The sequence below is a fragment of the Zonotrichia leucophrys genome, chromosome 6, assembly GCF_028769735.1.
Source record: "Zonotrichia leucophrys gambelii isolate GWCS_2022_RI chromosome 6, RI_Zleu_2.0, whole genome shotgun sequence".
Taxonomy (NCBI): domain Eukaryota; kingdom Metazoa; phylum Chordata; class Aves; order Passeriformes; family Passerellidae; genus Zonotrichia; species Zonotrichia leucophrys.
In genome coordinates this window covers 35,050,215-35,076,898 of record NC_088176.1, presented here as the reverse complement: position 1 = coordinate 35,076,898, position 26,684 = coordinate 35,050,215, and the positions used below count along the sequence as shown (strand labels likewise).

The 26,684-nt window shown below is 48.1% G+C and overlaps 1 protein-coding gene across 2 annotated transcripts; it reads left to right on the top strand.

Moving 5' to 3' along the window:
• The first annotated feature begins 72 nt into the window (after positions 1–72).
• Positions 73–26,379, top strand: OIT3 (oncoprotein induced transcript 3). Of its 2 annotated transcripts, none has more exons than XM_064717092.1 (9): positions 73–188; positions 9,179–9,553; positions 10,576–10,686; positions 13,454–13,576; positions 15,417–15,539; positions 19,221–19,381; positions 19,909–20,324; positions 24,271–24,370; positions 25,676–26,379. In XM_064717092.1, the coding sequence occupies exons 2-9, from the start codon at positions 9,310–9,312 to the stop codon at positions 25,862–25,864; spliced, it is 1,467 nt and encodes a 488-aa protein (XP_064573162.1). In that variant the 5' UTR covers positions 73–188; positions 9,179–9,309; the 3' UTR covers positions 25,865–26,379. The 2 variants fall into 2 exon arrangements, with proteins under 2 accessions (XP_064573162.1, XP_064573161.1); XM_064717091.1 differs by lacking the exon at positions 73–188 and adding an exon at positions 4,203–5,084.
• Positions 26,380–26,684: the final 305 nt, after the last annotated feature.

Genomic DNA, 26,684 nt, shown 5'->3' with positions numbered 1-26,684 from the left:
AATATTCCCTGTGTGGCAGCTCTCTCCTGAGTTTCCTCCATTTCTTTTTGTTTAGGTTGTGTCTTCCTGACTGACCTTACCTCACTGAGGCCGTGGTGGTGCAGATCATAACTTTCCTGAAGAAGCCTGGATGGAGATGTGGCTGCCAGGCCTGGCTGCCTAACACAGGGATCTCAGGAGCAGTTGAGGTGGGGAGGCAGAGGTAGAGATACTTGGTCTAGAAAGATCTTCCTTTGTTTGGCCAGCATAGTAGCAGGATAAGAATATATATGGGCAATAATGCCCAGCAACCCCAAAGAGGTACCTGTGGGGTCAGTGGATTTCTGTATGCACTCAAGTGCTGTTTTGGAGAAAAACCAGAGTGTCAGACTTCAGTTCCTTTCTGTCTGGGCCCTTGAGTGGTTTGTTTTGTCATGGTGACACATGATTTGTTCATTAGCTTTGGGAATCAGCAGAGTGTGCTTGGTCCTGACTTTATGGATTATTAGGATGAGATGTTTGGTGCAGGTTTCCATGGACTGCTCAAAAAAATTACCATCCATGATTAGCTAGTTTTTGAAAAAAACAACTCTTGTGTCTGGAGGGGAAGGGCTGGAAGCTGTTTGTTATCACCTACCTTTAATCTCTGCTGACAGGCCTCCTTCCTCCAAGCAGCCCTTGCTCTGCTGCTGTCCCCAGGTGAGCTGCTGCCACCCTTAGGTAAATTGTTTGGCTCACTTGCTAAGAATTCTTCCATTTTGGCATTCAGGAGAGCAGGAGACTTTGTCACATCTTAGCACCACCATTTCTATTTTGAAAACAAGAAGATACTGTTACAAAACTGTTCCTGCACATGAATTACTGTTGTTCTAGAGATGGTGTGGGTTACACAAGTGAGGAGAGTGGCTACACTTGTGCCCTGAAATCCACAAGCCTCCCACTCCGGTCTCAGTGCCTTGGAATGCTCACACTGAAGGGAAGGGCAGGGTTTGTTTGCTCTCCTGATCCCTTATCTCAGCATCAGCACACACTCTTGCAGCAGCATTTCCCCTTGGGAGCCAGGCAGGTGATAGGGTCCTGTTCCCCTGGCAGCACTTGCAGAGCAGGCAGTGCTGCCTGAATTTCAATGTGCCACTGCATTCCTCAGCCCTGCTGAGGGAGAGGCAGCAGGGAGCATTGCAGTGCTCAGCTGCTGCTTTTTCTACTGATTTTGTCAAGCTTTTGATTAACCTCTTCTGTGATAAATGTATGGAAGTTGTGTTTCAAATACATTTATGGAAGTCGGGTTTCAAATAAATGTATGGAAGTTGGGGTTTTTTATGGCTTTAGGTTAAATGTAATGTTCTCTTGAGGGTCTGTGTTTTTTAGTATAGAAAGCCCAAAACTCTTAGTATCTAGGGTTTTAACACATGACCAGTTCAAAGTTTCCTGGAGAACAGCATTAAGTTCCCTTTGCCACACCCATGAGGCTCTGCCTTGCAGGCCCCTGCAGGGAAGCTGTTCATGGCTCCTTTTTCCTGAAGAGCAAAGAAGAAACCCTTTTTCTTTCCCCTTGTAACCCTTCCTGCCTGGCAGGCAGCAGTGATGATCACCTTGCTGCAAGTTCTTGTGCTTCCATGTTGGCTTCAAGAGGGTTTGCATGAGGCTCTGAAGCTGCTCTTGGCTGTCAGACCATGGCACTGAGCCAGCCATGTGAAGCTGGCCAAGCTGCCCTGTCTTTGAGCCAGTGGACCAATTTCTTTGATATCCCCTGGGGTTTTTGTGTCTGTGGAGATAGAAAAGCAAGCTTCTTTCCTCTGTGCCCCATTGCATGACTTCATTTTCACTGAGGAAGGAGATTTTTATATTGTAAGTGTTCTTCTACCTATCCTAAGAGATGCTAATTATTCTTTTTTAAAAACCCATCAGGCTTATTTTCTTTACTGGCATTTAAAAGGATGAAAAGTAAAATCCAGTAATGAAAATTAGACTTGCAGTGCACCTAAGCCCTGAAGCAGGGGAGAACTGCTCTTAGGCTGTGCTGCTGTGGCTCTGAGGGCTCTTAAAAGATGACTTCTGCTTCTCTTTTTGCCCCTGATTGTTTTTACAGTTTTTGTGTGCTGTCTATGCCATCTGAAAATGGAGGAGCATGGAAAATAGGACTTGGGTTAGTAGGACCTGTGGAAAAACACTCTCAAACACCAAGTTGTGCATCACAGTGCTCCACTCAGGGAAAGGAAACAACTGCTACTCTTAACTAGGAGTGATGTTTCTGGGCTCTCAGTGCTGTACTTGTGAGGAGTTTGCTCACATTTCACTCAGCTTGTGCTCCCTCCCTGATCTCCCAGCCCTTCCCATGGCTCTGAGTGCTGGAACAAGTTGTTTACAGCAACCAGGCCTATCTCCAAGTCCTTGACTTCAGTGCAATCCATCTCAGCTGCCTGTCAGGGCTTATTGTGAACGTGCATCCTCCAGTCAATCCCACACATGGAGCCTGTGTGCCGGGCTCTCCTCCCTCCCTGCAGCAGGAAGTGCTGATTAGCTCTTCCTCCTGCTCCTTCTGGGCAGGTTGCAGGTTCCTGCACCCAGAGCTGTGCTTCACACACCTCCCAGGCATTGCTGTGTCCTGAGAGGTGGCTCTGACAAAACCCAGACCACTCAGCAAATGCCAAAGCATTTTTATTCATGAGTCCATTACAAACTGTATGAGGCTTTCCAGCCCAGCCAGTGCTTGGAAGAATTCGAGTTCCTTGTGTGAGGGTGGTAAAGCCCTGCAGAGATCTCTCTTCCACAAGAAGAATGGTTGCCACCTGCAAAATGAGCATTTTTCTTGTGTTAAGAACAGATATGCACAGGCTTTGAAGCAGGTTTAGAAAATCCCTTTTGGGTACCAAAATAAAATCCCTGTCCTCTATTTTAATTTTGCCTTCCTTCTTCATATATTTTAAACAGTACCTGCAGCTTCTTTTAAAATATTCTAACTTGAAGCTGATTCTTTTTGGGGTGTTGGGTGCATCAGTCTTTGAGGTGCAAATGTGGAGGTCAGAAAAATATATTTGCTAGAGAGTGCAGGTCCTAGAGAATGCCCTGTTGGAATTGTCTCTCCCACAGAGCATCTCCTTGCAGGGAGGTTTTTTCTTTGGGTTTTTTCTCTCCATTTATCCCATCAGGACTGTTACAGCTCCCTGAGGCATAAGCTGTTTGTGGGGGAATTGGAGCTATGAGTATCACCCAAATTAACTTTCAAAGAGAGGCTGCTGATAGAAGAGTTGCCTCTGGTGCTTCTTCCCAGAAATGTCTAGAGGTAGTCTGGCTGTCTTCTCCAGCTTGAGACCACTTCTTCAATTAGATGTTATGATGATTTGGGATAGCGCCATCTCTGGGAATGCTGGGGCACCTCCTGCTTTAATCCACTTTTGAGAACTTGATAGGGCCTGTAGGTGACACTTTTGAGGCTCCACTTTGCCATGCTGCAGTTCATTTCTCTGTGTTGTCAGCTGTCAGTCACTGCCATGTGCCTGTCAAAGCCTTGTTGTAGCAGGCTCATCTAGCAGCTACAAAACAACAGCAGCTGGTGAGGGATGGTTCAGGGAGCTGTACACACCTGTGACACAAACAGAGCATTCCATTCAGGCTTGTCAGTTTTATTTACCTGGCATCGTGAGTACGAAGCAGCCTCTCAATGAAAGTGGCAAAATAGAAATTCCAGTGGCTTGCTGTATTATTCTCTGTTCAATTTTAGTTTCTCTTCTGGGAATTCACATTGTCACCTCTTGAGGGTTATCTGCCTTGATAGCTTTGTGTAGTGAATCTGTACTCTTTTCCTGTTGTTGGACAAGCCTTTCTGGTACTGCATAGCTGTCAGCACAATAGAGCCACAAGAATTTTTTTTTCCTTATGGGAGCAATATCAGTAATTTATTTGGAGTTTTTTTGTTGTTCCTTGGAATCATTCACCACTGAAAGAAGACTCCTGTGCTGGGGTGGAGTAGAGCAGCAGCTGGGATTTGAAGCTTGGTGTCCTTTCGTAGGCCAGGCTGCTGCAGAAATGCAGGATGCCAAGGCAATGGGGAGATTCCCACATTTGCCTGATTGTGTAATTACTGCAGGCTCAGCTGCACTCATTGCTGATGGAGAGCTCTTGGGGTGGGGTGAGGGTGAAGAACCCTTTCTGGGCTTGCTGTAGTTAAGAACACATTTCAGTGTGCTGCATCTAGAGCTTGTGGCTGTCACCTGTGACTCAGCCCAGTTTGGTTTGAGCTAGTCAGGAGAGGTCCTTAGAATACTCTGTTGTGCACCAAAATTAACTCCATAAAGTTGAGATTGATTTATTTTTTCAAGCCAAGAGATTTGCGAGAACACTGCAGAAAAGTGTCTGTGTCTTTACTTGCCTTGATTGATAATCTCGCTGCAGTGGTCAGGTTGTGTGACCAGGAGTGGAAGGGGCCTGTGTGTAGCCTAGGAACAGCTCATTTCCCTGGGGGACACCAGTCTTTCAGTTTGACTGATGTTCCCATTGTAGCTCTGCTCCAGGCACTCCTCTGCAATCTGTGCTCGGAAGGATCAGTGCTGCTCCTTTGGCCACTGTTTCCTGCAGTTGAGGCTCCTTAGCTGTGTTTTCTGCCTGGAGGCAGCCATGGAGTGGGACTTGTGGAAGGAGCACAGATAACAAGCACCCATCTGTTCTCCTTTTCCATCCCTTCGGGATGTCCGGGTGTCCCTGGTTAGAATTCTTCTCTGGATAAGATAGAGGAGGTGTCACTGTGGGGCAGTCAGGGCAGAAAACAATAGCAGGTCAAGTCTAAAACACAAGATTGATCAGTGAGTACATCCCTGCTGTCAGTCAGGGGCAGAGCTGCTCTGGGGAGGTCAAGGCTGGAGCTGTAGCCCACGTCCCTTCAGCTTCTTCCTCTGATAAAACTTCCAGGAGAGCAATCACACTTGCTCTGCTGGAAGCCTGGAGTCAGAAGCTCCACTGAGAGGAAGGCTGCAAGAGCCACAGCCTGTGCAAGGACTTTGAAGCCTCTGTCCCTTGAGTGGTGGCTCTTCCTTGGCTCAGTGGGATGTTCCAGTACTTGTTTTTCTGCATTTACTTTGTTGTCCAGCTCCAGCCAGTGTCTTCAATGGGTGAGTAAAGAGGCATTGCCTTATTTCTGTTTGCCATCTCCAAGGTTCACAGTGAGCCTTGGTATTCTTAGGTGAAAGACTGGGAGCTGGGAGAAACATCCTTTTTGTTTGAAGGTGATGTGAAATTCCTTCCAGTTGGGAAGATCCTTCTGTTACAGTGTTAAGTCTCCCATACTGAGAGAACCTCTATTGCCAAGACACTGTGGGATTTTCCTGTCCCTTTGGAGGACAGACTCTATGAGCAGAGTTGTTCTACCTTTTCACCTGCTTCCTTGTCACAAATCTGAACTGAATTTAGTGCCACAATGTACTGCTGCTGCCTTTATCGCTTAGTTGTGCTGGAGCAGAGACCTCCAGTTACACAGTGCACCCAGGATTAATCTCTGCAGCATGGGGCACTCACCAGTGCTTGCTGGAGCCTGATTTGTCACCTGATTTGTCACCCAGTCTAGCTGCTACCATGTCAGTCAGAGAACTAATGATAGCATCAAACCTACAAATGGAAAAGCTTTGCTTTGTAGCTAGTGCTTGTCAGCCTCAATTGCTCTGGCCACGCAAGAAGCATTGAGGAGGAAAAGAATTGAGCCAAGAAAAATGAAAAGTAGTGAGCTGGAGACAGTTATTAGTCTTGTGCAAACCCCCCAAGCTTGTTGTTTGGGGAGAAGAGGGGAGAGAGTGATCAGTCCCTTCTCTGTTTTTGTGGATTTTTTTCCTTAAAACTCAATTTAATTAATTGAAATGAAAAAAACTGTGCTGCCAAAGACTGCTTGGTGTCTGTAGGGAGGCTGGTGTGGGGCAGCACTGGCAGTCCAAAGGTGGCTGTGAGGATGTGCAGTGTTCCAAAGAGCACTGTCTGCTTTTTCTGCTGGTTTGCTTCCCCCTCACTCCTGCCAGAAGCTCTCAGGGGAATGAAAGATGTGAGGGAGTGCTACCTCAATTCCCCTGATGTGCCTGTTCCAGCTCCCTCTGAGCTGCTGCATGTTCATCTCACTAAATGTTGCCTTTGAATTCTCTCCTGGATGTTTAGGAGACAATGTAATCTCCCTAGCTGAGCGTTCCCAGAGTCTGTCTCCAAAGGATATTTCATAATTACATGAAAGCTAATGAGAGTGTTGGTATTTTTAGTGCTGCCCAGCTGGGAAGCTGACAGGGCATTCCTGCTTCACCTCATTTGGCTTTTAACAGCACAAAAACCTTCTCATCTCAGTCAGTGACTCACCTAAGGCCACACCAAATCCTCTTGTGGAAAATGAGGGAATGACACTGAGGGAAGCCCAGAGGAAGCTCTGTTCCACCTTTTCCTTCTGCGAGAAGTCAAACCAGCTTTTGGAGGATGGGATTTACCCATTCACTGCTGCTGCTGGCTGTGGGTAAGGGCAGGCAAGCAGAGGTGAAAAGGAGAGCTCAGGAGGGAATGCTGGTGAATTCCATCAGAGATTCCCTGCTGCAGTCCCCTCTCTGCTGCTCAGGAGAACCAGGCTGGTTGTGGTGGCAGTGAATCAGCTCCTCTGCATGTCTTTGAATCGTGGCACTGGAGATTCCTCCATAACCGAGATCCATGCTCCCTGTGCCAGCTCGGCAGCACTCCTGACTCTGGCAGCTGCTCCTGCCTTTTATTTGAGACCTAGCAAAATGTATCTGTGGCTGAGGAAGGCATGAGAAGTGTTATAATTGTGAGATATTTTTACAAGGTAGCACATCTGTGGGACAGATATGTACAGAGGACACAGCTAAATAAGAGTGACTTAAAGTCTATTCTCTGAAGCACTTGTAGCTCCCACTTTAAAGTCAGTGAAACAAATGCAAATAATGAACCAGGATCATTTGTGTTTCTAATAGGAAGAGCATAGTATTCCTCCCTCACCCAAACTCCATCACACTATTGTCAAAACAGCACAGCTTTAGAACTTCAAAAGAAATGTTCTGTGGAAGGTTGAGGCTGTTGCAGTCCAAGATGCATTTTGTCAGAGTGATTGGTTTTATTAGCCTAATTTTAGGAAATGGTAATCAATTTTCCTTACTCAGGGCAGTATTAGCATTCCTTTTGCTTAATGGGGAATTGCTTGTCATGGATAAGTTGTGCTTAATCAGGTATTAAATGTAAGGCAAAATGGAACCTCTGGACTTCCAGTGAGGAAGCTGCCAAATGAGGGTTAATTAGGAGGAGATTGAAAATTTAATGAACACTTAAATTCCTCATTTATGTTCTCCCCATAGTCCTCTCATATTTTAATTATTTGCAGAAGGTTCAGAGAGGCCTCTGGAAAGGGACACACTCCTTGAGCACTGCCAGGAGGTCCATGTGTTCATGTCTTGCCCCCACAAACACTCACTTCACTCCACTCACAAGCAGCTGATCTCCTGTGCAAACAGGAGGGTTTGTGGGCTTGCAAGGAACAGCTGTGTGGAGGGTTTAATGTGTTGCTCCCCAGAATGTCCCAATTCAGACCTTCACACCCTCTAAATTGTAAGATAATGATTAAAAAGGTTTGGCAGCTCAGCTGTGAGGGCTGACACTGGCTGTGGGTGGGTTTTAAAAGAGGCTGCATAACTTGTTTGAGATATAGTCCTTTGTTCCAGGGCAGCTGGGAGAGTTACCAGTGACTTCAGGAGGGGATTGTAGGCGCTCAGTTTGTCTTGACCAGAGGGTTTTTGTCCTAGGCTAGATCCCAGGGTGTATTTCCTATGGCAAAATCATTACCTAGACCTCAGATTTGCTTGTATCTTTTTTTTTCCTGTCAGCTAATCAGCAAGTCAGACTGTCGCAGAACGTTGTAAGAGCTCTGTTAATTCACTTGTTCCTCCAAGACCTTTAAGACAAGCTGTCAGGATTTTCCACAAGGCAATGAGTTGCTCTTCTCCCCAGGGCTGAGAACAGATCACAAGGGTTCTGTTAAGTCAGGGACAGAGGAAAGAAAACGCTTTTGTAACAATCCATTGTTGTAGTGTGATTTTATACCTTGTAATACTTTGTAATAGTTTTGGGTTTGTATCCCAGTATTTTTCCCAAATGATTTACCCAGATTGTAGCCCTTCCCTTTACCTGTGTAATCCCTCTCCCTGGCTGAGATCATCCCCAAATCACCACCCTGGCTCTCTTCAATCACTCAGCATCCCACCCCCTCCATCTAGAAGCTTTGGTCCAGGTCGTTGAGTGATCAGCCAGAGGCCAGGGGTCAGCCCCCCAAGCCTTGCCCCATACACTGTCCTAAATGTCCATGCCCCAGTGCCCATCCCTTAGGGTCACTCATTGGTCAGTAAAATGTTATCTACTTTCGGTTTCCGCCTCCCTTTAAATGTAACCTTGGCCCCTCTCCCAGGGCTCTCAGCAGGAGCCCCCTGAGGTGCAGGAGCTCCCCAGAGCCCCTGAATAAAACCTTGGATTAACCCCTGCTAAGAGTTGGCCCTTTATCTTCTGCTGTTGTTCCAGCATCTCCTCTGCTGCAGGCCATCAGCCTGGCTGCCTTTGTACCCCTGGGGATGGGGATCAGCCTGGCTGCCCTCTGTACCCCTGGGGATCAGCCTGGCTGCCTTCTGTCCTTCTTTACCCCCGGGGATCAGCCTGGCTGCCCTCTGTACCCCTGGGGATCAGCCTGGCTGCCTTCTGTACCCCTAGGAACAGCCTGGCTACCCTCTGTCCTTCTGTATCCCTGGGGATCAGCCTGACTGCTTCTGTACCCCCAGGATCAGCCTGGCTGCCTTCTGTCCTTCTGTACCCCCAGGATCAACCTGGCTGCCTTCTGTCCTTCTGTACCCCCAGAATCAGCCTGGCTGCCCTGTCCTTCTGTACCCCAGGGATCAGCCTGGCTGTCCTTCTGTCCTTCTGTACCCCCAGGGATCAGCCTGGCTGCCTTCTGTCCTTCTGTACCCCCAGGATCAACCTGGCTGCCTTCTGTCCTTCTGTACCCCCAGGTATCAGCCTGGCTGCTTCTGTACCCCCAGGGCATGGGAGAGTGCCCCCCTCTCACTGTTCACCATCTCGGGGCTGGCTGGGGTTCCCTCAGTAGCACTGAGAGAGACCAGAACAATCCATCAACACCTCAGTTTGATATCTACCAGCCGTGTTGATATCTGTCTGTGTGTGTGTGTCCCAGCCCTGGACCCCTGCTCGGCCTACATCAGCCTGAACGAGCCCTGGAGGAACACGGAGCACCGCATCAACGGCTCTCACGGGCAGCCCACGTGCGACAGCGGCATCGACGGCGAGTGGTACCGCTTCACGGGCATGGCCGGGGACGCCATGCCCACCTTCTGCATCCCCGAGAACCACTGCGGCACGCACGCCCCCCTCTGGATGAACGGCAGCCACCCGCGCCCGGCCGACGGCATCGTGCGGCGCCAGGCCTGCGCCAGCTTCAGCGGCAACTGCTGCCTCTGGAACGCCAGCATCGAGGTCAAGGCCTGCCCGGGGGGGTACTTCGTGTACCACCTCAGCAAGCCCAGCGTCTGCTTCCACGCCTACTGCGGCCGTAAGTCACTGCCCTGAGCCCCCTTGGTCCTCCCTGAGCCCCCCTTGGCTTCTCCAGGTGGTGGCCTGTCATATTGGAATTTAATACCAATATTGCCGGATGGAACATGCCTGGGCTTGTCTGGTCCTTGCTGCTTGACCAAGGGTGGGTGCTGTGGTGGTTTCACCTCAGCGACACCTTTGGCTGGCTGGGTGTGTGGTGTTTCACTCCAGAGACACCGTTGGCTGGCTGGATGCTGCAGCTGGGCGCTTGGGACAAGTCCAGGCAAGCAGGAACTCAGGTCTACCTCTGGTGGAAAGGCTTCAAGGCAAGGTGAAGGAAAAAGGAGTCGGGTTCTGCTGGAGGGTTTCGATCCAGAGTTTTATTCCTAGCACTCAGGCCTCTGAATGTAGCAACAGCTCCAACAGAACCAAGAACTGCGTGGTTGCTGTTCCCTTAACCCCAGGGAGAGGGGGAGGGAAGGGGTAGGGATCCCACCAACCAGGTAAGGGGGCGAAGTCTCAGGGGACAAATGACACCTGGATGGCCCAATCTCTCCAGGGCTGAGAGGCATCTTTTGAACTTTGCTGATCACACAACCCCTTTCTGGAATGCCAAGATTGAGGGACAGCACCCAGCAGGGGCAAGGGAGGGGAAAGGAGAGGTGATTGGCACACCTGGGGAAAGAACTGGGGTAGCTGAGACAGGCTATTACATCACACCCCAACACTGTCACATTCCAGCCGTTTTACCTGCTTTGTTCCTCTAGCAGGATTTTTGCACATCTGACCTGGCCTCAGTGGTTTAATGCTCCCTGTGGGCCCTGAGGCTTGTCTTGGCACGCTACCAAAGTAAAAATTTGCATCTCTGCCTCGCAGTAATTAAACTTGATTGTTTCTCAGCAGCTTCAGCAGGTCAGCTTTGCCAATGTGGGCCAGGTCTGTAACTGAGAGGCTGCACACAGGGTGGGAAGCTGAAGGGACAAATCCTGTGCTTTCCTTACATGTTCAGGGCTTTGTGCTGACCTTGTTCTTGTGCCCTAGATTTTTATGACATCTGTGATGTGGTGGATTGCCAGGACTCCTGCCTGGACACCAGTGACTGCACGTGTTCCCCGGGTACAACACTCGGACACGATGGCCAGACATGCCTTGGTAAGGGTGGAAATAAGCTGTGCCACTTGTGATGCTTTTCTTCCCTTTGTTTCATTGCTCACATCTCAATCCCCTGCCTTACAAAGCACTATAAAAAATGACATATTCTGAGAGGACTTTTCCCCTTTGCTGCTTAGAACCAGGACTATGATTCTGTAAATGGCTCCAAGATATGACATCTCATGACTGCATCCATTCTGGTACCCCTGGAGCTCCATGTTTGTCAGGCTGGATTTGCTTTCTGCATGGTTCAGCTGCTGAAGGCAGTAGCAGAGTCTCTTTGCAGGATTGTGGTGCAGGATTCTGTGGTGTCACTGTGGTACTCAGGAAGTGCTGTGCAGTCTGGCATTAGAGATTTCCTCTCACACACTCTTGAATATCTCTCATCCAAAAAAAAAAAATCTGACTGCTGTAGGGCTGCACACTAAACTCCATCATACTTCCTGCCCTTTTGGGACATTGTCCAGAGCCTGGGGCTTGAGGAGACCCAAAGAACTGTAAGTCCCACCACAGCTGCAATGGTTTTAGGCAGCATGACAAGAGGGTATTCAGGGAGCTGGCACTTGGTGGCAGAGACCAGCATGGCCAGCAGGGAGGTGAGAGCAGAGTGGGGAATGTGGGCTTTGGAGATTTGTGGGGGAATCCCCATGAAGCTCTGAGGAGAGCTCTGTTTTTTGTGTGTGGTGCTGGGGGAGGGCACCTGGACTGAGAGGTCAGGAAGATGATGGGACAAATCAAGGGGCTGGGAGGGGGTGGCTGTTGGAGAGCTGCAGAGCTACACTGATGGATAGGAGAGGATGGAGGAAAGGGTGTTTGGGGGAGGAGGAATCTCATCTGTCACTTGATTTAGGAGTGAAGCTGAAAGCAGAGTTGGTCCAGTCTGCTCCATAGGGGCTACACTGACAAAGCAGCCATGGGTGGTTTCTTTCTTCACACACCTGTGAGCATCAGGGCAGGGCCCACAGCCATTCCAGTGTGTGGAAGGAGCAGCATGGTCCTGCTGCAGTTACACTTGCTCCCAGTGATTCTGGGGAAGGCTTTTGCTTAAGCAGCTCCACTTGTCTGCAGCCAAGTGGCTGACTGAGCTCTCTCAGATAATTAAAAGCATTTATTGGCTGCTTCTGTGCAAGCCTTCCAGCCACAGAAGTGCCCTTGACAAGCACTAGCACTCAGTGAATGTGTGGCAGGCTCAAAGGAAAGATTTCCTGCAGCAGGGAGGCACACAGGAGTCCTGAGCCTGTCTGTTTGTGCTGCAGCTGCTTTCCTTCCCCCATGAGCAGGATTTCTGCCCTGCTGCTTCTCCTGGAGATTCCCAGGTGGCACAGCACCTCAGCTGGAATGCTCACACTGCTTCACCTCCCTGCAGCCTCTCTTGTGTGGCTCCATGGTCTTTCCAATAACTTTCTGTTGTGCTGAGTAATTGTGCAATCACATCTCTGAGAGCAACTGTGCCCTGCTTATGGAGAAACCAAATAAATCCCTGTTTGTCTTTCCTAAACAGACAGTGTGCTTCCTTTCCCAGCTGCCCCAAAGAGGGGGACTGAAGCTGCTGCAGTGATGCAGCAGAGCAGCTGTGGCTGCCCCATCCCTGCAAGTGTCCAAGGCCAGGCTGGACAGGGCTGGGAGCAACCTGGGATAGTGGCAAGGGATGGAACAAGATGAGGTTTAAGGTCCCTTCCAACCCTGACCATTCTGTGAAGGCTGAGCAGCTCTGTGCCTCTCCTCAATACATGAGATTATTTAAATCCCAGAGTAGAGCAGCTGATCCTGAGTTACATTTTCATTTAGGGGTTAAATAAGGTCTTAGACTTCCTGTCACACACCCACCAACCTGATGCATTGCCTTTGACTTCTTCAAGGCCTGGATGTTCTGCTAAGCCAGGGTTAAAATCAGCTCAGCACTGTCCCAATGCAGTCTCAAGACAACCAGAAATGTCCCAGAAGTGCTGCTTGTCACCAGTGGGGAAGAGCAGGGACAGAGATCTGTGTGTGCTGTAGAACTTGGAAGGATCAGTCAGGGGAATTTCTGGGCCCAGCCCTTGACCAAGACAATCTCTAGGCCCTTCTAACAACATCTCCATGCCAGTAGCCCTTTCCCTCTTCACCTTCTGTTTTTAAGCAACTTTAGATTTATTTTTAGAAGGGAAAGTGTGGAGCCTGTCACGTGTGTGAAAAGCAGAGTCTGTGGGATTCTCCTGGATATGCTTCCTGCCTCCCAAAGCAAGGCACCAGCCAAGCCTTTGGCTAAAAATACCCAATTCACATTGCTTGTGGAAGGAGACACCACCAGCAGCTGCCAGCTGTGGGTTCTGTGCATGTGTGGGACCACAGGTACCTGAGAGAGCTCATCTCTCACCTGTTAAAATGGTACTTTTCTTTTTTCTTGGTTTTAAGCTTCTGATGCCTAATAAATGCCAGCTTCTAAGCTGTTTTGATGAAATCCCATGTGAACTTTAATTGATAACCTCAGCATCCTGGCCTGCCTTAGAGAAGTCATTCATTTTGTGGCTCAGCAAGAGTAATGTCTGTTCCTTTCTCTCTGTTTGATTTGCTTTTTGCACACAGAGATTAAATCAGGTAGAGAGATTAGAATCTCAGAGAACAAAGACAAAAAAAAAGAAGGGCAGACAGACACAGAAGACACTTCAGCTTTTAAAAAAGAATTAGGAGCAGTTTTCAGAGCTCTACCAAGATATTCAAAAGCTACTGTCAGTGTTACTACTTGTAGTGGGATTATTCATTCCATTCCAGAGCTGTTTTTTTCCAGATGAAAATGAGTGTGAGCAGAACAACGGGGGCTGCAGCGAGTTCTGCGTTAACCTGAAGAATTCCTTCCGCTGTGAGTGCGGGGTCGGGCGCACGCTGGGCAGTGATGGCAAAACCTGTGAAGGTGAGGCTTCAGCTCCCACAGGCTGCTGGAAACTCTGCAAATCATTCCCTTGCAGCACTGGCTGTCTCTTGGCTCCTTGCACCTGGGATTAAATGTCATTGATATCACCTCTGTGCTTGCCAGAGAGGTTGATACTAAAATATCCTTCTAAGCCAGCAGAGAGAAATCTCCTTGTTGTTCTCACTGCCTTGTCCCTTTCTGTTAGGATTTGCTTGTGTTTATCTCCATGGGGGAAAGGCAGCAGTGGATCTGGAAGATTGGTTGTCCAGGCAGAACTTGTTGGGATTTGATATCTGGAGATTTGAACCTCTGGAGATTTGTGGGGTAGAGTTTTGAGGGGGCAGATTTAGCAGCCCTGGGTTTTTCCAGCTCACATTAGGCAAGGGGTAATGCCATGACATTGGACTAGAGCACGAGGATCACTTTAGCCTCCCAGGATAGTGATTGAGGAGAGGGGATGCCAATCTGCAGACAGAAGTTACATTTGGGATTAGGGCAGCATTCTGATCTTTGGTGTTTGTGGGCTCTGCTGCTCTGTGCTCTCTGCCACAGTTCCTTCACAGTGGTGGCACAGCCAGCTTGAAAACCCTTGATAAATTTAGACTTGTGGCTTAAAGACCAAATTGTGGGCCTGATGTGTTGTCACTAACAATGTACAAACATCCCTGAGCACAAATAGGCAATCCCAGCAGAAATTGATGAGTGCCTGATGGTTTCTGTGGTGAGCTGTGGAAAAGCACTGTGCCCCCTCACAGCAAAGCTGCTGTGTGCTGTTCACAGACACTGTGGGGCCTCAGACAAGGAAAACAACTACATGTGTGCCTCACTTTTCAGCTACCCAAAAGAGCTAAATCTGCTCTCTGAGCTCTGCTGGTACATCAGTCATCCAGGCAATGACACTTTGCTGGGAAATGCTGCTGTGCAGAGTTGCTCCTTAAGTTATTTGTCAAGGTGTGTGGGGCCAAAAATGGTCTGTGGGTTCTGTCCCTGCCACATCCAGCTCTGAGCTGCTGGGGCATCACATAAATGAGCTGTGCAATTTTTATTCCCAAGTGCTGCACTCTTCTGACAGGGCTGGAATAGTCTGTTTGGAAACTCATTTGTTTCTGCCATTCCCCAAGTTGGCTTTTAGGGCCTTTGATATATCATTTAATTTCCCTTCTGTACGAAGGATGGTGCCTTTCTTGAGTTTAACACGGCTGCTGGGGATTTTTACAATCTTGTTAGTGAGTTTTATTTCTGAAGATGTATCCTCAGCTTTGTGAGCTGGTAGAGAATGGGATGTGAGGTGTGAGCCACCTCACAGCTTGTTGCTAAAAAGAACAAATGCAGGAGATTCAGCTTGATTACCTGAGCTGCTGAGGCTGAATAGGGTTTAGTTTATCTCAAAATTTACATTATGATGCTTTACCCATTGCTTTGACTCATATGGAGTTTGGGCTGTTATTTTCCATGCATTACATAGGTTTCAGTGTGGGATTTCCATTTTTTACATTTCAGTGAAAACCATACAGTGATTTCTAATGGCAGGCTCAGGAAGAAATATTTTATATTTATGATAAGAAATATTTTATATTTATGATTTGCTTATCTCATGTTCTGTTATTTTACTGAGAACAGTAGTACTCATCTAGCATATTCATCCCAAAGGGTTAAAACAGTTAACCAATCGAGCAGTTAAGGTTATTTGAAAGAAAAAAATAATGATGCTGAAGTACAATTTAAAAAGGGGTTTACACTTCATTTTCTGGGAAACAAACTGTTGCCTTTGAGCTGTATTGTTGGCTGGTTGGGGTCTGTTGGGGGCTGCAGGATGTGCTGATTTTCCTCTCTTTCCCAGAAATTGAAGGCTGTCACAATAACAACGGAGGCTGCAGCCATACCTGCATTGAAGTGGAAGGCACCTACCAGTGTGAATGCCCCAGGGGACTTGTTCTGGCAGAAGACAACCACACTTGCCAGGGTAGGCCAACAAAATCTCCCTGGCAGCCTCTGGCCCCCGAGAGAATGTCTGAAGGAACTTTTCTTCTTGGTTCTACTGTCTTCCCTTAGTCTGTCCTTCCCAGCTGGGTTAATGGAGCTTTGTCACCTGCTTCACACAGTGCTTACTTTTCTTCTTTCTATTAACAATACACAATCATTTATTATTAAGCTTAAAACCTTCTACTACCTTGCTAAGCATATTTTCCTGCAATTTTAAGGTCTCTCTTAGCCAAGCCTAAAACTCAAGATGTAATTTAATGTCCTTGCTTGCTATACCATTGTAACTTTCTGTACTTTCAGCCTTTGCAGCTGTAGCTAGTTCTCTGTTCTTTCTGTTTCTTAGGCCTGCTTTTACAGCTTTCTGGAAATCTTCTTACCTCTGCTATTTCCCACAAACATCTCCCATTATACTGTTCTGTGCACACCCCTGACAAATTTATGCTGTTAGAGCTGACATTTTCCATGCTTCAAACTTCAAACTGCCAGCTAAAGCAGTCCAGTCCTTTCCAAGAACAGGGTTAAAGAGAGAGGCATGTTTTTTTCCAAGTGTGCCATTCCAGTAAGCATTCCTGTGCCTTGAAGCAGGGCACTAGCTTTGATATTCGGTGCTCCTGCTGCCCCTTGGAAAAGTGCCCAGGATAGCATCCAAAAATTGACTGTTGCTTCTGCTGTGTGGAGGCCAGGGCAGCGTTATCCTTGGAGAACCTTCCATCTGAACTTTCCCCAGGAGTCCTTCATGCTGAGTCACTTGTGCCAATGGCATGCCCATGGAATAAACAAGCTCCCTGGTTTCTGCAAAGATTTCTTTTGCAAATACATCCAGGCTACCAGCAGTCTGGTGTTGCCTGGTGTGCACAGAGAACCTCCTGCAGTCTGATATGCCACAGAGTGCCCAGACATCAGTGGGAGGGACAGATCAGGGCTTCTTGGTGACCAAAAGGGCAGGTATGCCTCAGAGAGGAAGTTGGAGTGGTTCTGCTTGATGGATTGTCTGCTTTTTAAGCTTTTTAGAAATGCAGGGCTCCCAGGGTTGAGCATTGCCCACTTGGGATCCAGCAGTGGAGGTGGGAGTTTGCAAGAGTTGTGATCACACTCACTGACTGAAGGTCTGATTGATATCAGACCTTGTGATGTTTTTCAGTCCTGGGCCCCTGAGGCAGCCCCAGCAGGGCTGCAAGTCCTGGATTTCCCAGCCAGGGTTTCTGCTGCTGTGCTGGTGAGGCTGCTCCTGAGAGCAGCAGCACTGCTGGGAGCCAGGCTGGGATCAGGATACAGCATCTCATAAGGTGAAATTGCCTCTTCTTTTGCATTCATCAATTTATGTCCCCATGCTGTGGCCTGCAATTCTGAGCACATATGGAACTGTACCACACAATTTTTTGTGACACCTAATCAGGTCTATATTGGTTCAATTAACAATACAGGGTAGGCAGAGTAGCCTGAAGCAATTGGATCTGCAGCCTCTCCACCCTTCTCTGCACTGTCTCCATGTTCAGAACAAACATTAATAATCTTCCACAGAAATCACAGGCTGCAATTTTTCCATAAAGATACCAGCCAGCAAAGTACTTGGAATTGTGCAGATCATTCTAGAATTTTGCAGCCCATCCTATTCCTGAAGAGTAGGGATGAAATGCTCTTCTCCCCCATCCCCTGCCCGAATTTTTGTGCAGGTAAGCAGGGTTCATGTTTGCAGCAGTGGGTCAGGGCTCCCCAGCACCAGAGAGCAGCCTGTGCAGGGAGATAACCTCTGCTCCAAGCAGCAGCACTTTGAAAGACCAAGGAAGGAGCCAGAGGCTGGAATATGGTGCCAATAACTACGGCAGGCAGGGAAATGAGCACTGGACTTGCCACAGAAGCTTCCTCCCAGGGGCAGGTGCTCAGAGGCATTGGTGCAAAATAGAGCTTAAAGAGGAAATGAGGAGGCTTTCCCAGTTCTCACAGGTGCTCTGGGAGGTGTGAGGTGAAGAACTGAAATGTTTGACTGGCACACACTGGGTGTTTTCTCAAATAGCCACAAGTTGGCTTGAGTCAAGAGGTTTCCTTCCCTTGTTTCTGTGTCCAGGTGGTGGAGGGCACACATCTCCTGCAGCTCCAAAACACAGGGAAAATGGAATCTTTTCCTTCTCCCACTTTGTGCCAGTCAAAGACATGTAGAAACAGAGAGATCCTGAACAAAATCAGTCCTGAACTTCGAAGAATTGCAGTTGGGATCCAAATCCCTTGCCCTGAATGTCACCTTTATAAAAGCAGCACATTTTCTTATTTATCAAGGAGTGCTAGAACAGCAAGTCCTTAAATCCAGATGGAGCCAATCAGTTCTCCAAAGGATGTTCCTGTCTGCATTGTGCTCTGTTCTCCAAGTCCCTTTGTCTGCTCCTGAGCTGTGCCATTTGACATGCTCAGTTGTTCCCACTTGCCTTCTGCTGCCAGTAGAAGGAAGGTTAAGGTAATTTTTAGTTCTTTAAGCTACTGTTCTAACCCAGCAGTGTCATTATGGGAACATATTGCTTTGGGCACTCTGCATACATTTTAGCACATCTCTTTGAAATTATCATCTTCTAATCAAAAATCCTCCCTGAAGGTACTCAGAGGCTGTTGCAAATACCTGAGCTGGGACAGGGAAATTTTTAAAGGGAGTTGAAATGCCTGTTTTAGAAGTGTGCCTTATTTCAAATATCCAGAATCTTAAATTATATAATTAATGATTGAAATTAAGGGAAGGTAGGTCACAGGAATGTTGTCAGGGACTGGGACTACAATTAATTTTGGCAAAAGTCTCCGGAAACTGGTATATTTGCAAAAAGGTTTTGTGGGGTTGTAAAATATAATAAATGTAAATCCTACAAAAGGTTTGTTTTTTCTGGCTGAAACCAGAATATATGCCACCAGTATGTTTGTCCTGCTTCCAACTGAACTGAATAATCCTAAGGAATATATGTACAGCAACTACTTTTTTATTGAAGATTATTCTCTCTTCTTTCCTTTTTATTTTGGCCAAGGTCTGTTTTCTCCTGCTTCTTATGTAATGAAATTTTAATTTAAAAAATTCACACGGAGGCCTGTATTAAAATTTAAAGGTTGGAAGGAGGTGGAATGAGTGAGCTAATTTGGTTTGTTTGTCAGAGCTGGGTTTATTGCTTATAAAAATATTATTATGGCATTTTGAGGTGCTTCCATTTCAGCTTGGTATCTATATGGAATTATTCTGCCTTGTTTCAGCATGTTCTGGGTTTGATGTAAAATCTGATTAAGGGTCTTAACAAATGGCTTTGACTGGGGTGTTGTGAATTTGATACCCATATCTGGCAAAGGCTCTTCCTAGGACATCACAGTGCAAGAGACAGCAACCAAATCTGTGCTGAGTGTTAAGTGAAGCTGGAAAGCACAGCTGAGTTTCTGCTGCAAGTGCAGTGATTGTCTTCATTGTTTTCTGCTTTCTGCATTGCTGTGGCTGGGGAATTTGGGGCAGTGGCAGCTCTGGTTTGTGTTGTGTAGGTGGGACTGCAAGGTGGGTGGTTAGGTTACTGTGGTAGGATCATGATCATAAATGCTGTGTAGGATTCCCCTTTTATTCCCCTAGTTACATCTGGTGTAACCCTTCTCCAGCTCACTGGCAGGTTTGTAGTGCAGGCTGTTATTCTGGGGACTTCTCTTGCAGTTCCAGTGCTGTGCAAGTCCAGCTCTATTGAGGTGAACATCCCAAAGGACCTGGTTGGAGGCCTGGACCTTTCCCTCATCAACACTTCATGCAAAGGCGTGTCCAATGGCACTCATGTCAACATCCATTTCTCCCTGAAGTCCTGTGGAACTGTTGTAGATGTATGTATACCTACTGCCCAGTCTCTGGGACTTGGGGATCTGGCTGTGGCTTTCTTGGGGAACAAAGTAAGTGATGGTACAGCTGATTTAGCTGCACCCTCAGAGCTGCCATGCAGCTGCCCTCAGAGTGGATGTGGGCTGGCATCCCGCAGTCAGAGAGCTTGTTCCATCCCCCTCCAGCAGTGTGTCTGACAGCATGGCTGCTGCTTTCTGCTCGCCTCCTGCTTCACAAGGGTACAAGGTACAAGTTCCCTCAAACTTCATCCACCTGCTAAGACAGATTCTGGTCTCCTGATAATGTTTGAAAGGTTAAACTGGCAGCTGGTCAATGGCTCACCTTAGCAGAGGGGTAGCAGAAGTGTGGTGCACTGCAGCTGCCAGCAGACCGAGGTCCTTAGTTGGTCTGTGAGGATGAGAAGCATCACTCTGGTTGTGGGCTGTAAATTCACAAGCTGGCCCTTCAGTGGCTCCTCTGAGTGTCAGCCCAGAGAGGTCTTTCTCAGTGATGTCCCCTTTCTTTGCTGCAGGTAATCAATGACAAAATCATTGCCACCAACCTGGTGACCGGCTTGCCCAAGCAGACCCCGGGGAGCAACGGGGACATCATTGTGCGCACCAGCAAGCTGCTGATCCCGGTGACCTGCGAGTTCCCGCGCCGCTACACCATCTCCGAGGGCTACGTGCCCAACCTCAAGAACTCTCCCCTGGAAATCATGAGCCGCAGCCAGGGCGTCTTCCCCTTCACCCTGGAGATCTTCAAGGACAAGGACTTTGATGAGCCGTACAGGGGTGACCTTCCCACCCTCAAGCTAAGGGACTCCCTGTACTTTGGGATTGAGCCCCTGGTGCATGTCAGTGGGCTGGAGACGCTGGTGGAGAGCTGCTTTGCCACTCCCACCTCCAAAATTGATGAGATCCTGAAGTACTACCTGATTCAAGATGGGTGAGTTCACTGTTGCCTCTCTTGCTGGCAATTTAGAGGGAATTGGCAGTGGAGCTGAGCTGTCTGTGTGATGCAGGAAACACTATTCCCCTCTCCACAGCAGCCTGTCTGTCCTGCTCACAGCAATCACCAGCAGCCATCAAGCTGAAACCACCTCTCCCATCAAAAGTAATTGGGAGAAACAGTGGGAGGCGGTGAGAGAGGTTCCTCTGAGTGCAGCCTTTACAGGATGTATTTCCCTGTAACTAGCCTTGTGGATAATTGAGTTGGCTCCTGTAGAAAAGATTTTCATTCCTGATGCCCTCTCTCTGCCAGCCACAGAGTGCCAAGCCAATGTGCAGAACCCCCATGGCCATGTGCTGTGCCAGGCAGCTGCTGCGGCAACTGGAGCAAGTTTCTTCATTTTGTCATAATGGCCTTATTACAGTACAAGCCAGAAGAGCCCATTGCTAATCCTGGTAGGAGCTGCAGGAGAATCCCTTGCTCTGCTCTCCCTGATGCCTGTCAGTGCAATAAATTCAGGGTCTTTCAGTTTGGCTGTAATTTTTTGAGGTATTTGGGGTTAGTGATCGTTCCAGGATATGCTAAAAGTAATTTTGTGCAGATCTGTGGGTTTGCTGTTGTAGTGGTTTTTGCACCAGAGCTTTGGAGAGCCTTGCTGTGGGCTCAGCTGTGGCTCCTGAGATGATCCCCCTTTTCAGACACTTTTTTGGGTGCTGAAATGACTGTGCCATGCTACAGCATTGCTGTGGAGTGTTTGCATCCAGCTGCATAACCAGAGAGCTCTGAGGAAATATCATAGTTGTGAGGCAGTGTGCTGTCCTCTAGGGAGGGAAATCCAGCCAAAGGAATAGCTAAGACATACCCAAGAGTTGTAGCCTGAGAGTCCAGGGACTGTGCTCGTGTAAATCCTGTATGCTGCCTGCCAGACCATTTAATGATGACAACAATCATGTCCTCAGCTGCCAGACTAAATCATCCACTGTTACAGCTGCTGCTGGCAAGTCCTGTGTGCTTGTCTTGTAGCAAAAGGGTCCTGCAATGTAAAGTACCCACAAGTACTGTTTCCATTTCCTTCTGACAGAGGATTCAGCATTAGCCTCTTCTCCCTCTCTCCTAGGCTGCAGTCCTTCTGTGCCCAACATTTCTGGGCTTTATGAGCAGATATGTAATGGAAAAATTGATTTTATCAACTCCCTGGCTTGGCTGTTCCCATGGACCCTTCACAGAGTCAAGGCCTCAAACATTTGTTTATTTCTCCCCATGAGTGAAAATGATGGGATTCAAAACAGCAGCCAAAACCTGAGCTGGATAGAGAAAGGAGAAGGCAGAAATGTCATCTCTTGATTCCACACCAGCACTGGTTGGAGGATTTATGGCACCAGCAGTCCCTTGGTACCTGCAGAGGGCATTAAAACTTCACTGAAGGGAAAAGTGCTCCACTCTGCAGCCATCACTGCAGGCCCCAGTGATTCTAAATTAAATTAGCTGAATGCACTGGTAAGTTGTCCCTGCTCCAAACACTTCTGTAATAACTCAGTTTGCTTCTAGAAATCCAGCCCCAAAAGCCCATAGCAATAAAGATGGAATTTTGTATCAGTTTATGTGGGATCAGACCTGCAAGAGTTAACTGCATAACCCAAAGGGAAGCACTGTTTATATTGGAGGGGATATACCTTGGACTGAGGAATGGGAAAATTCCCTCTGCTGCTCTCTTCCCTGTTAATTCCCTGCTCTGAGCACAAAGGGGAGCCAAGGCAGTGACCGATGGCACAGCTGATAAGGCTGCAGCTCCCTGGGGCACCTGAGCCAGGTCATGTCACTGCTGAGGTCAGGAGCTGTGCTCAGCAGAGCGCTGCCTGGTTAAGGTAGTTCCATTGCAAAGCCCATCTTCTTGTGCCTCGGGCTGCCCTGTTTGTTGGTCTGTGAGGGGATGTTTCATTGTGCAAGCCTTCCTTTCAGCCTTGCAGCCCCGAATGACAGGGTCAGAGCACAGCTCCCACGGCACTGCCACTCTGCTCCCCAAACCTAGGCACATGATACACAGGGATAAGGTGGTTTTCCCCATATCCTGACCAGGCCCACTCCTTTTCCTTCCATACCTGTCTCTTCTCACCTCTCCAAAGTGGGCAGCAGGGTCTCTGGCGTTTCCCAGAAGAGTGGGATATAGTGTGGCCCCACAAACACAAAAGGAGTTGCCCTTGTGACTCATGAGGTTTCTGAGCTGGTTTTGTCTACATATCTCTGACTCCTTTGTGGTGTTCTTCCACTTTCCCTCTCCCTAGCCCCAAACCAGTCGGTTTCCTTTCACCAGTGTGGAGAACCTTTGGAGAGCCTGGGATTTAGGAGTCAGTTTGAGGCAGTGTCCAATAGTATCACAGTTTATATGCTCACAATGAGAACGTGCCTGTGAGTTGACTTCATGGCCCTAGAGCTTGGCCACCCACCTATAAAAAGTCTTTAACTGTCTTTCCTTACAAGCAGATGCCTTGTTTAAAAAGGAATTTTGACAACACAGAGATTCCAAAGAGCAGTTCTGCCTTCCCTTCCCTTCCCTTCCCTTCCCTTCCCTTCCCTTCCCTTCCCTTCCCTTCCCTTCCCTTCCCTTCCCTTCCCTTCCCTTCCCTTCCCTTCCCTTCCTTCCCTTCCTTCCCTTCCCTTCCCTTCCTTCCCTTCCTTCCCTTCCTCTTCCTTCCTTCCCTTCCCTTCCCTTCCCTTCCCTTCCCTTCCCTTCCCTTCCCTTCCCTTCCCTTCCCTTCCCTTCCCTTCCCTTCCCTTCCCTTCCCTTCCCTTCCCTTCCCTTCCCTTCCCTTCCCTTCCCTTCCCTTCCCTTCCCTTCCCTTCCCTTCCCTTCCCTTCCCTTCCCTTCCCTTCCCTTCCCTTCCCTTCCCTTCCCTTCCCTTCCCTTCCCTTCCCTTCCCTTCCCTTCCCTTCCCTTCCCTTCCCCTGCCTCTTTTAGAGCTGACCATGTCAAACATCAGCATTGCTGACAATTTTCCGTGCACATTTTCTGTGTAAAGATTGCACATTTCTCAAGCTGCAAGAGCAAGGCTTTAAGCTACACCAGTACCTCTTGTCTCTTCCACCACTGCTTTATTGGTTTTTTTTTTTAATATCTTTCAAAGTCCACAGTTTTGGAATGAACTTGCTAGAAAGGATGAGCTGCATTGCAGTGCAATCCCACAGCAGCATCAGGGCCTCTCAAGATGCCCAAGGCTTTGCAATAATTATCAGTAATTATTGAGCCGCCATAACTTTTTGTCTGTCAAACTCTAAATGGGCTTTAATGGTTTAAAAATACACTGCACCTGGAATGTAGCTTGTTATAAAAGCAGCTTATTTTCTTGCAGTTCTGTGACCTCTTTTACAATCATGCCTTGCTAGTGATGGAAAAACTAAAATTATAAATTTTTGGTGTAGTGAATTTGAGCTGTTTGACCAAATCCAGCAGGAAGAAAAATGTAAATTATACTAAGCAAAGTAAATCTGGATTTTTGTTTTCATCATCTGTCATATTTTAGTAATGTGGGTGCAGGCTGCTTCATTTAAAGCATAATTTATGTGCATATCTGTGTGTGTACAGTGAGTGCATGGCACATTCTGTGGTGTATAACACTGCAGGCTGTTGCACAGGGAGGTGAATTGAGGACAGACTTGCCTGCAGCTTGCTGGCAGTCCCTCTCTGAGGGGACTGGGCCACGTCCTGCCAGCCCTCTGCTGCTGAGCTGTTCCCTGTCTGGAGATGCCATTAGCAATGCTGCTCTTTTTCCCCATCACTCCCAACTTTTCTCCTGTGGCCAAAGAGGAAGTAGCGGAAATGGTAGCTGAGCCTGAGAGAACCAATCCCTCCTTTACTTTCTCTGGTTAAGTAGGCTGGAATGTCTTCTCTCTTTCTTTTTTCCATTTCTGGGAAAGCCATTAAAGCCCATCCCTCTGCTCTCCTCAGCTGTGTTTCTGATGATTCCGTGAAGCAGTACACGTCAAAGGACCATCTTGCCAAGCACTTCCAGGTTCCTGTGTTCAAGTTTGTGGGCAAAGACAACAAGGTAAGCTCAAAACTCAGCTCTTAGATATTTCATCAGCTCTGATATGACTGAGGACCCTCAGCACGAAGTTGGAAAAGGGTATGGAGTGGCTGGCCCAAGGCAGCTGCTGCTGTGCCTGTTCCAGCAGTTGTACCTGACAAAGGTACTTCAGGAGAAATTGTTAAAGATCGTTAAAAACAACTAAAATTAAAATATGAAGGACAGTTTTGAAACATCAAGCCACCACAGGCTAAAATCATTGCTGCTTCCATGGTGGTCTTGGTGGCCCCTTGATTGCTGGGTGAGACAAATATTTTCAGTCACCAGGCACATTTCACAGTCCCCTGTCTTTAAAACAACACAGTTTTAGTTTGGAATCTCTTCAGCCTTGTGTCTTCTCTAGCTCTTGGGGGTACAGATGCCAGCACTCCAGACCGAAGGCCACCACACTGCTTAACTCAGTGTGAAACCAGGCTGTCTCTCTGGGGCAGCAGCTCTGTAGTGGGAACACAGCGGAAGGATAATGCCCTTCTCCTAATGCAAATAGCTTTCCTTTCTGTGTTGGAGGAAATTGGATCTTCCAGTCATTGTTATGCTCAGCCAATACTGCCTGCTCCAAAAGGGATAAAGCTGCTGCTCCAGCTATTGGAGAGCCCCAGTAGGGTTAAAACAGATGAGATCTTCTAAAATTCAGAAATTTTCCTTGGCTTTCTGATTATCCCTGCTGCCTCCAACCTGCATCCTCCCATCCTGCACAATAGATTCTGCTTCAAGCCTCTGCAGGTCTTTGTGGCTGCTGCTTGCAGGGATCTTGCTTGCTTTCCTGGTCATTGCAGGGGCTGCAATCCTGCCCCTGCCTGTGCTGTGCAAGGAGAAAAGGCAGCTGCCTCCTTGCCCTTTGCATTCATCCTCTTCCCTCAACTTAGCCCCTTATCACCCTGCATTTTCCTCCTTTTTCCCCTTGGTTTCCTGGCTTTGTTTTCCAGCTCACTTAAAATTCTTCTGCTCATCTCCATCAATCCTTGGGAGGCTTCACGCATTCTTGACACGCAGCTCCTACCAGTCCATGTGAGCTCTTCCAAGCTGACTCCTGCCATTTTCATCCCTTCACCTGGAGGATCATTTCCCACCTTCTATCCCTTGTCTCCCCACTGTTGCCTCTGAGACCTGAGCCAGGCTCTCTGGAGTGGGCACACAAGGAGAGAGACAGCTGCGGGCGGTGAGGCTGGGCACGGACCCTGTGCCAGGGCCATGCTGTGGCACACAGGCAGCAGGGGCAGTGGTGCCCAGGGCTGTGCCCTGACCCTGTGCTGTGTCCCCCCTCAGGAGGTGTTCCTGCACTGCCGCATCCTGGTGTGCGGGGCGCTGGACGAGAGCTCGCGCTGCGCCCAGGGCTGCCGCAGACGCGCGCGCAGGGCGGCCGGGCAGCGCGAGGAGCAGCAGGGCCCGGAGCCTGTTCCCGGGGCAAACCACATCCTGACAGGAGGCCCCATCAGGATTGACTTTGAGGACTGACAGCCACCCTCTGGAACAGCATCCTTGGCTTTCCTTATCACTGCCTTCTGTTGTGGTTGGTTGAGAAGCCAGAGGTATTTGTTAAAGCCCCGCTGGAACCCCAGGACTCATTTCCTTAACTCTGTGGTGATTATTTGTTAAGTGGTTTGGGCCCATAGGTGGCCCTTGGAGTGTGACCTGGACTGTAGAGCAGTTTGGTTTTATCTGTGTTTCTCCCCACCAATCCTTTAGCTGAAGGGACCCTGTTTCTTCGCAGGCCGGAAGTGTTACCCAACTTTGCCTTTCCCTACATCCACCTACTGGCCCCAGGACTGTTTGTCCTTGACTAAACAAATGTTATCCATGCCCTTCTTGCATCAGACAGTACAAACAGCATCATAGCTGAGTGTGTTTGCTGTGCAGCTCTGTGAGTGATGCTGAAGATTTCAGGTGACTGTTAATAAAAACCTGTATAAAATACATCTCATCATGTGTAAGTTCCTTGGAGCAATGCAATTGTCATTACAGGCAGCTAAAGCTCAGATCTGTCGCAGGAACATTTAAATGGGATTTTAAATAGCAAAAGATATTTAATGAGATTTGATTTTTTTAGGGCTTTTAATAATTGCCTGAAGTTTAATAGTGTTTCCTCCTGTATTTAGTGTATCATCATTCTTCTCCCTCTTCTCCCACCACCAAAAATGCCTTTCCTAAGTGCTGTAGCACCTTGATTGTAAGAGAATCACCATTAAACATCTATAAACACCCCTCTCCCACATGTGCTGCTGCCAAGTGTGTGTCTGGAATTGTGATGCATTGCCCTGGTTAGTGAGGCCATGGT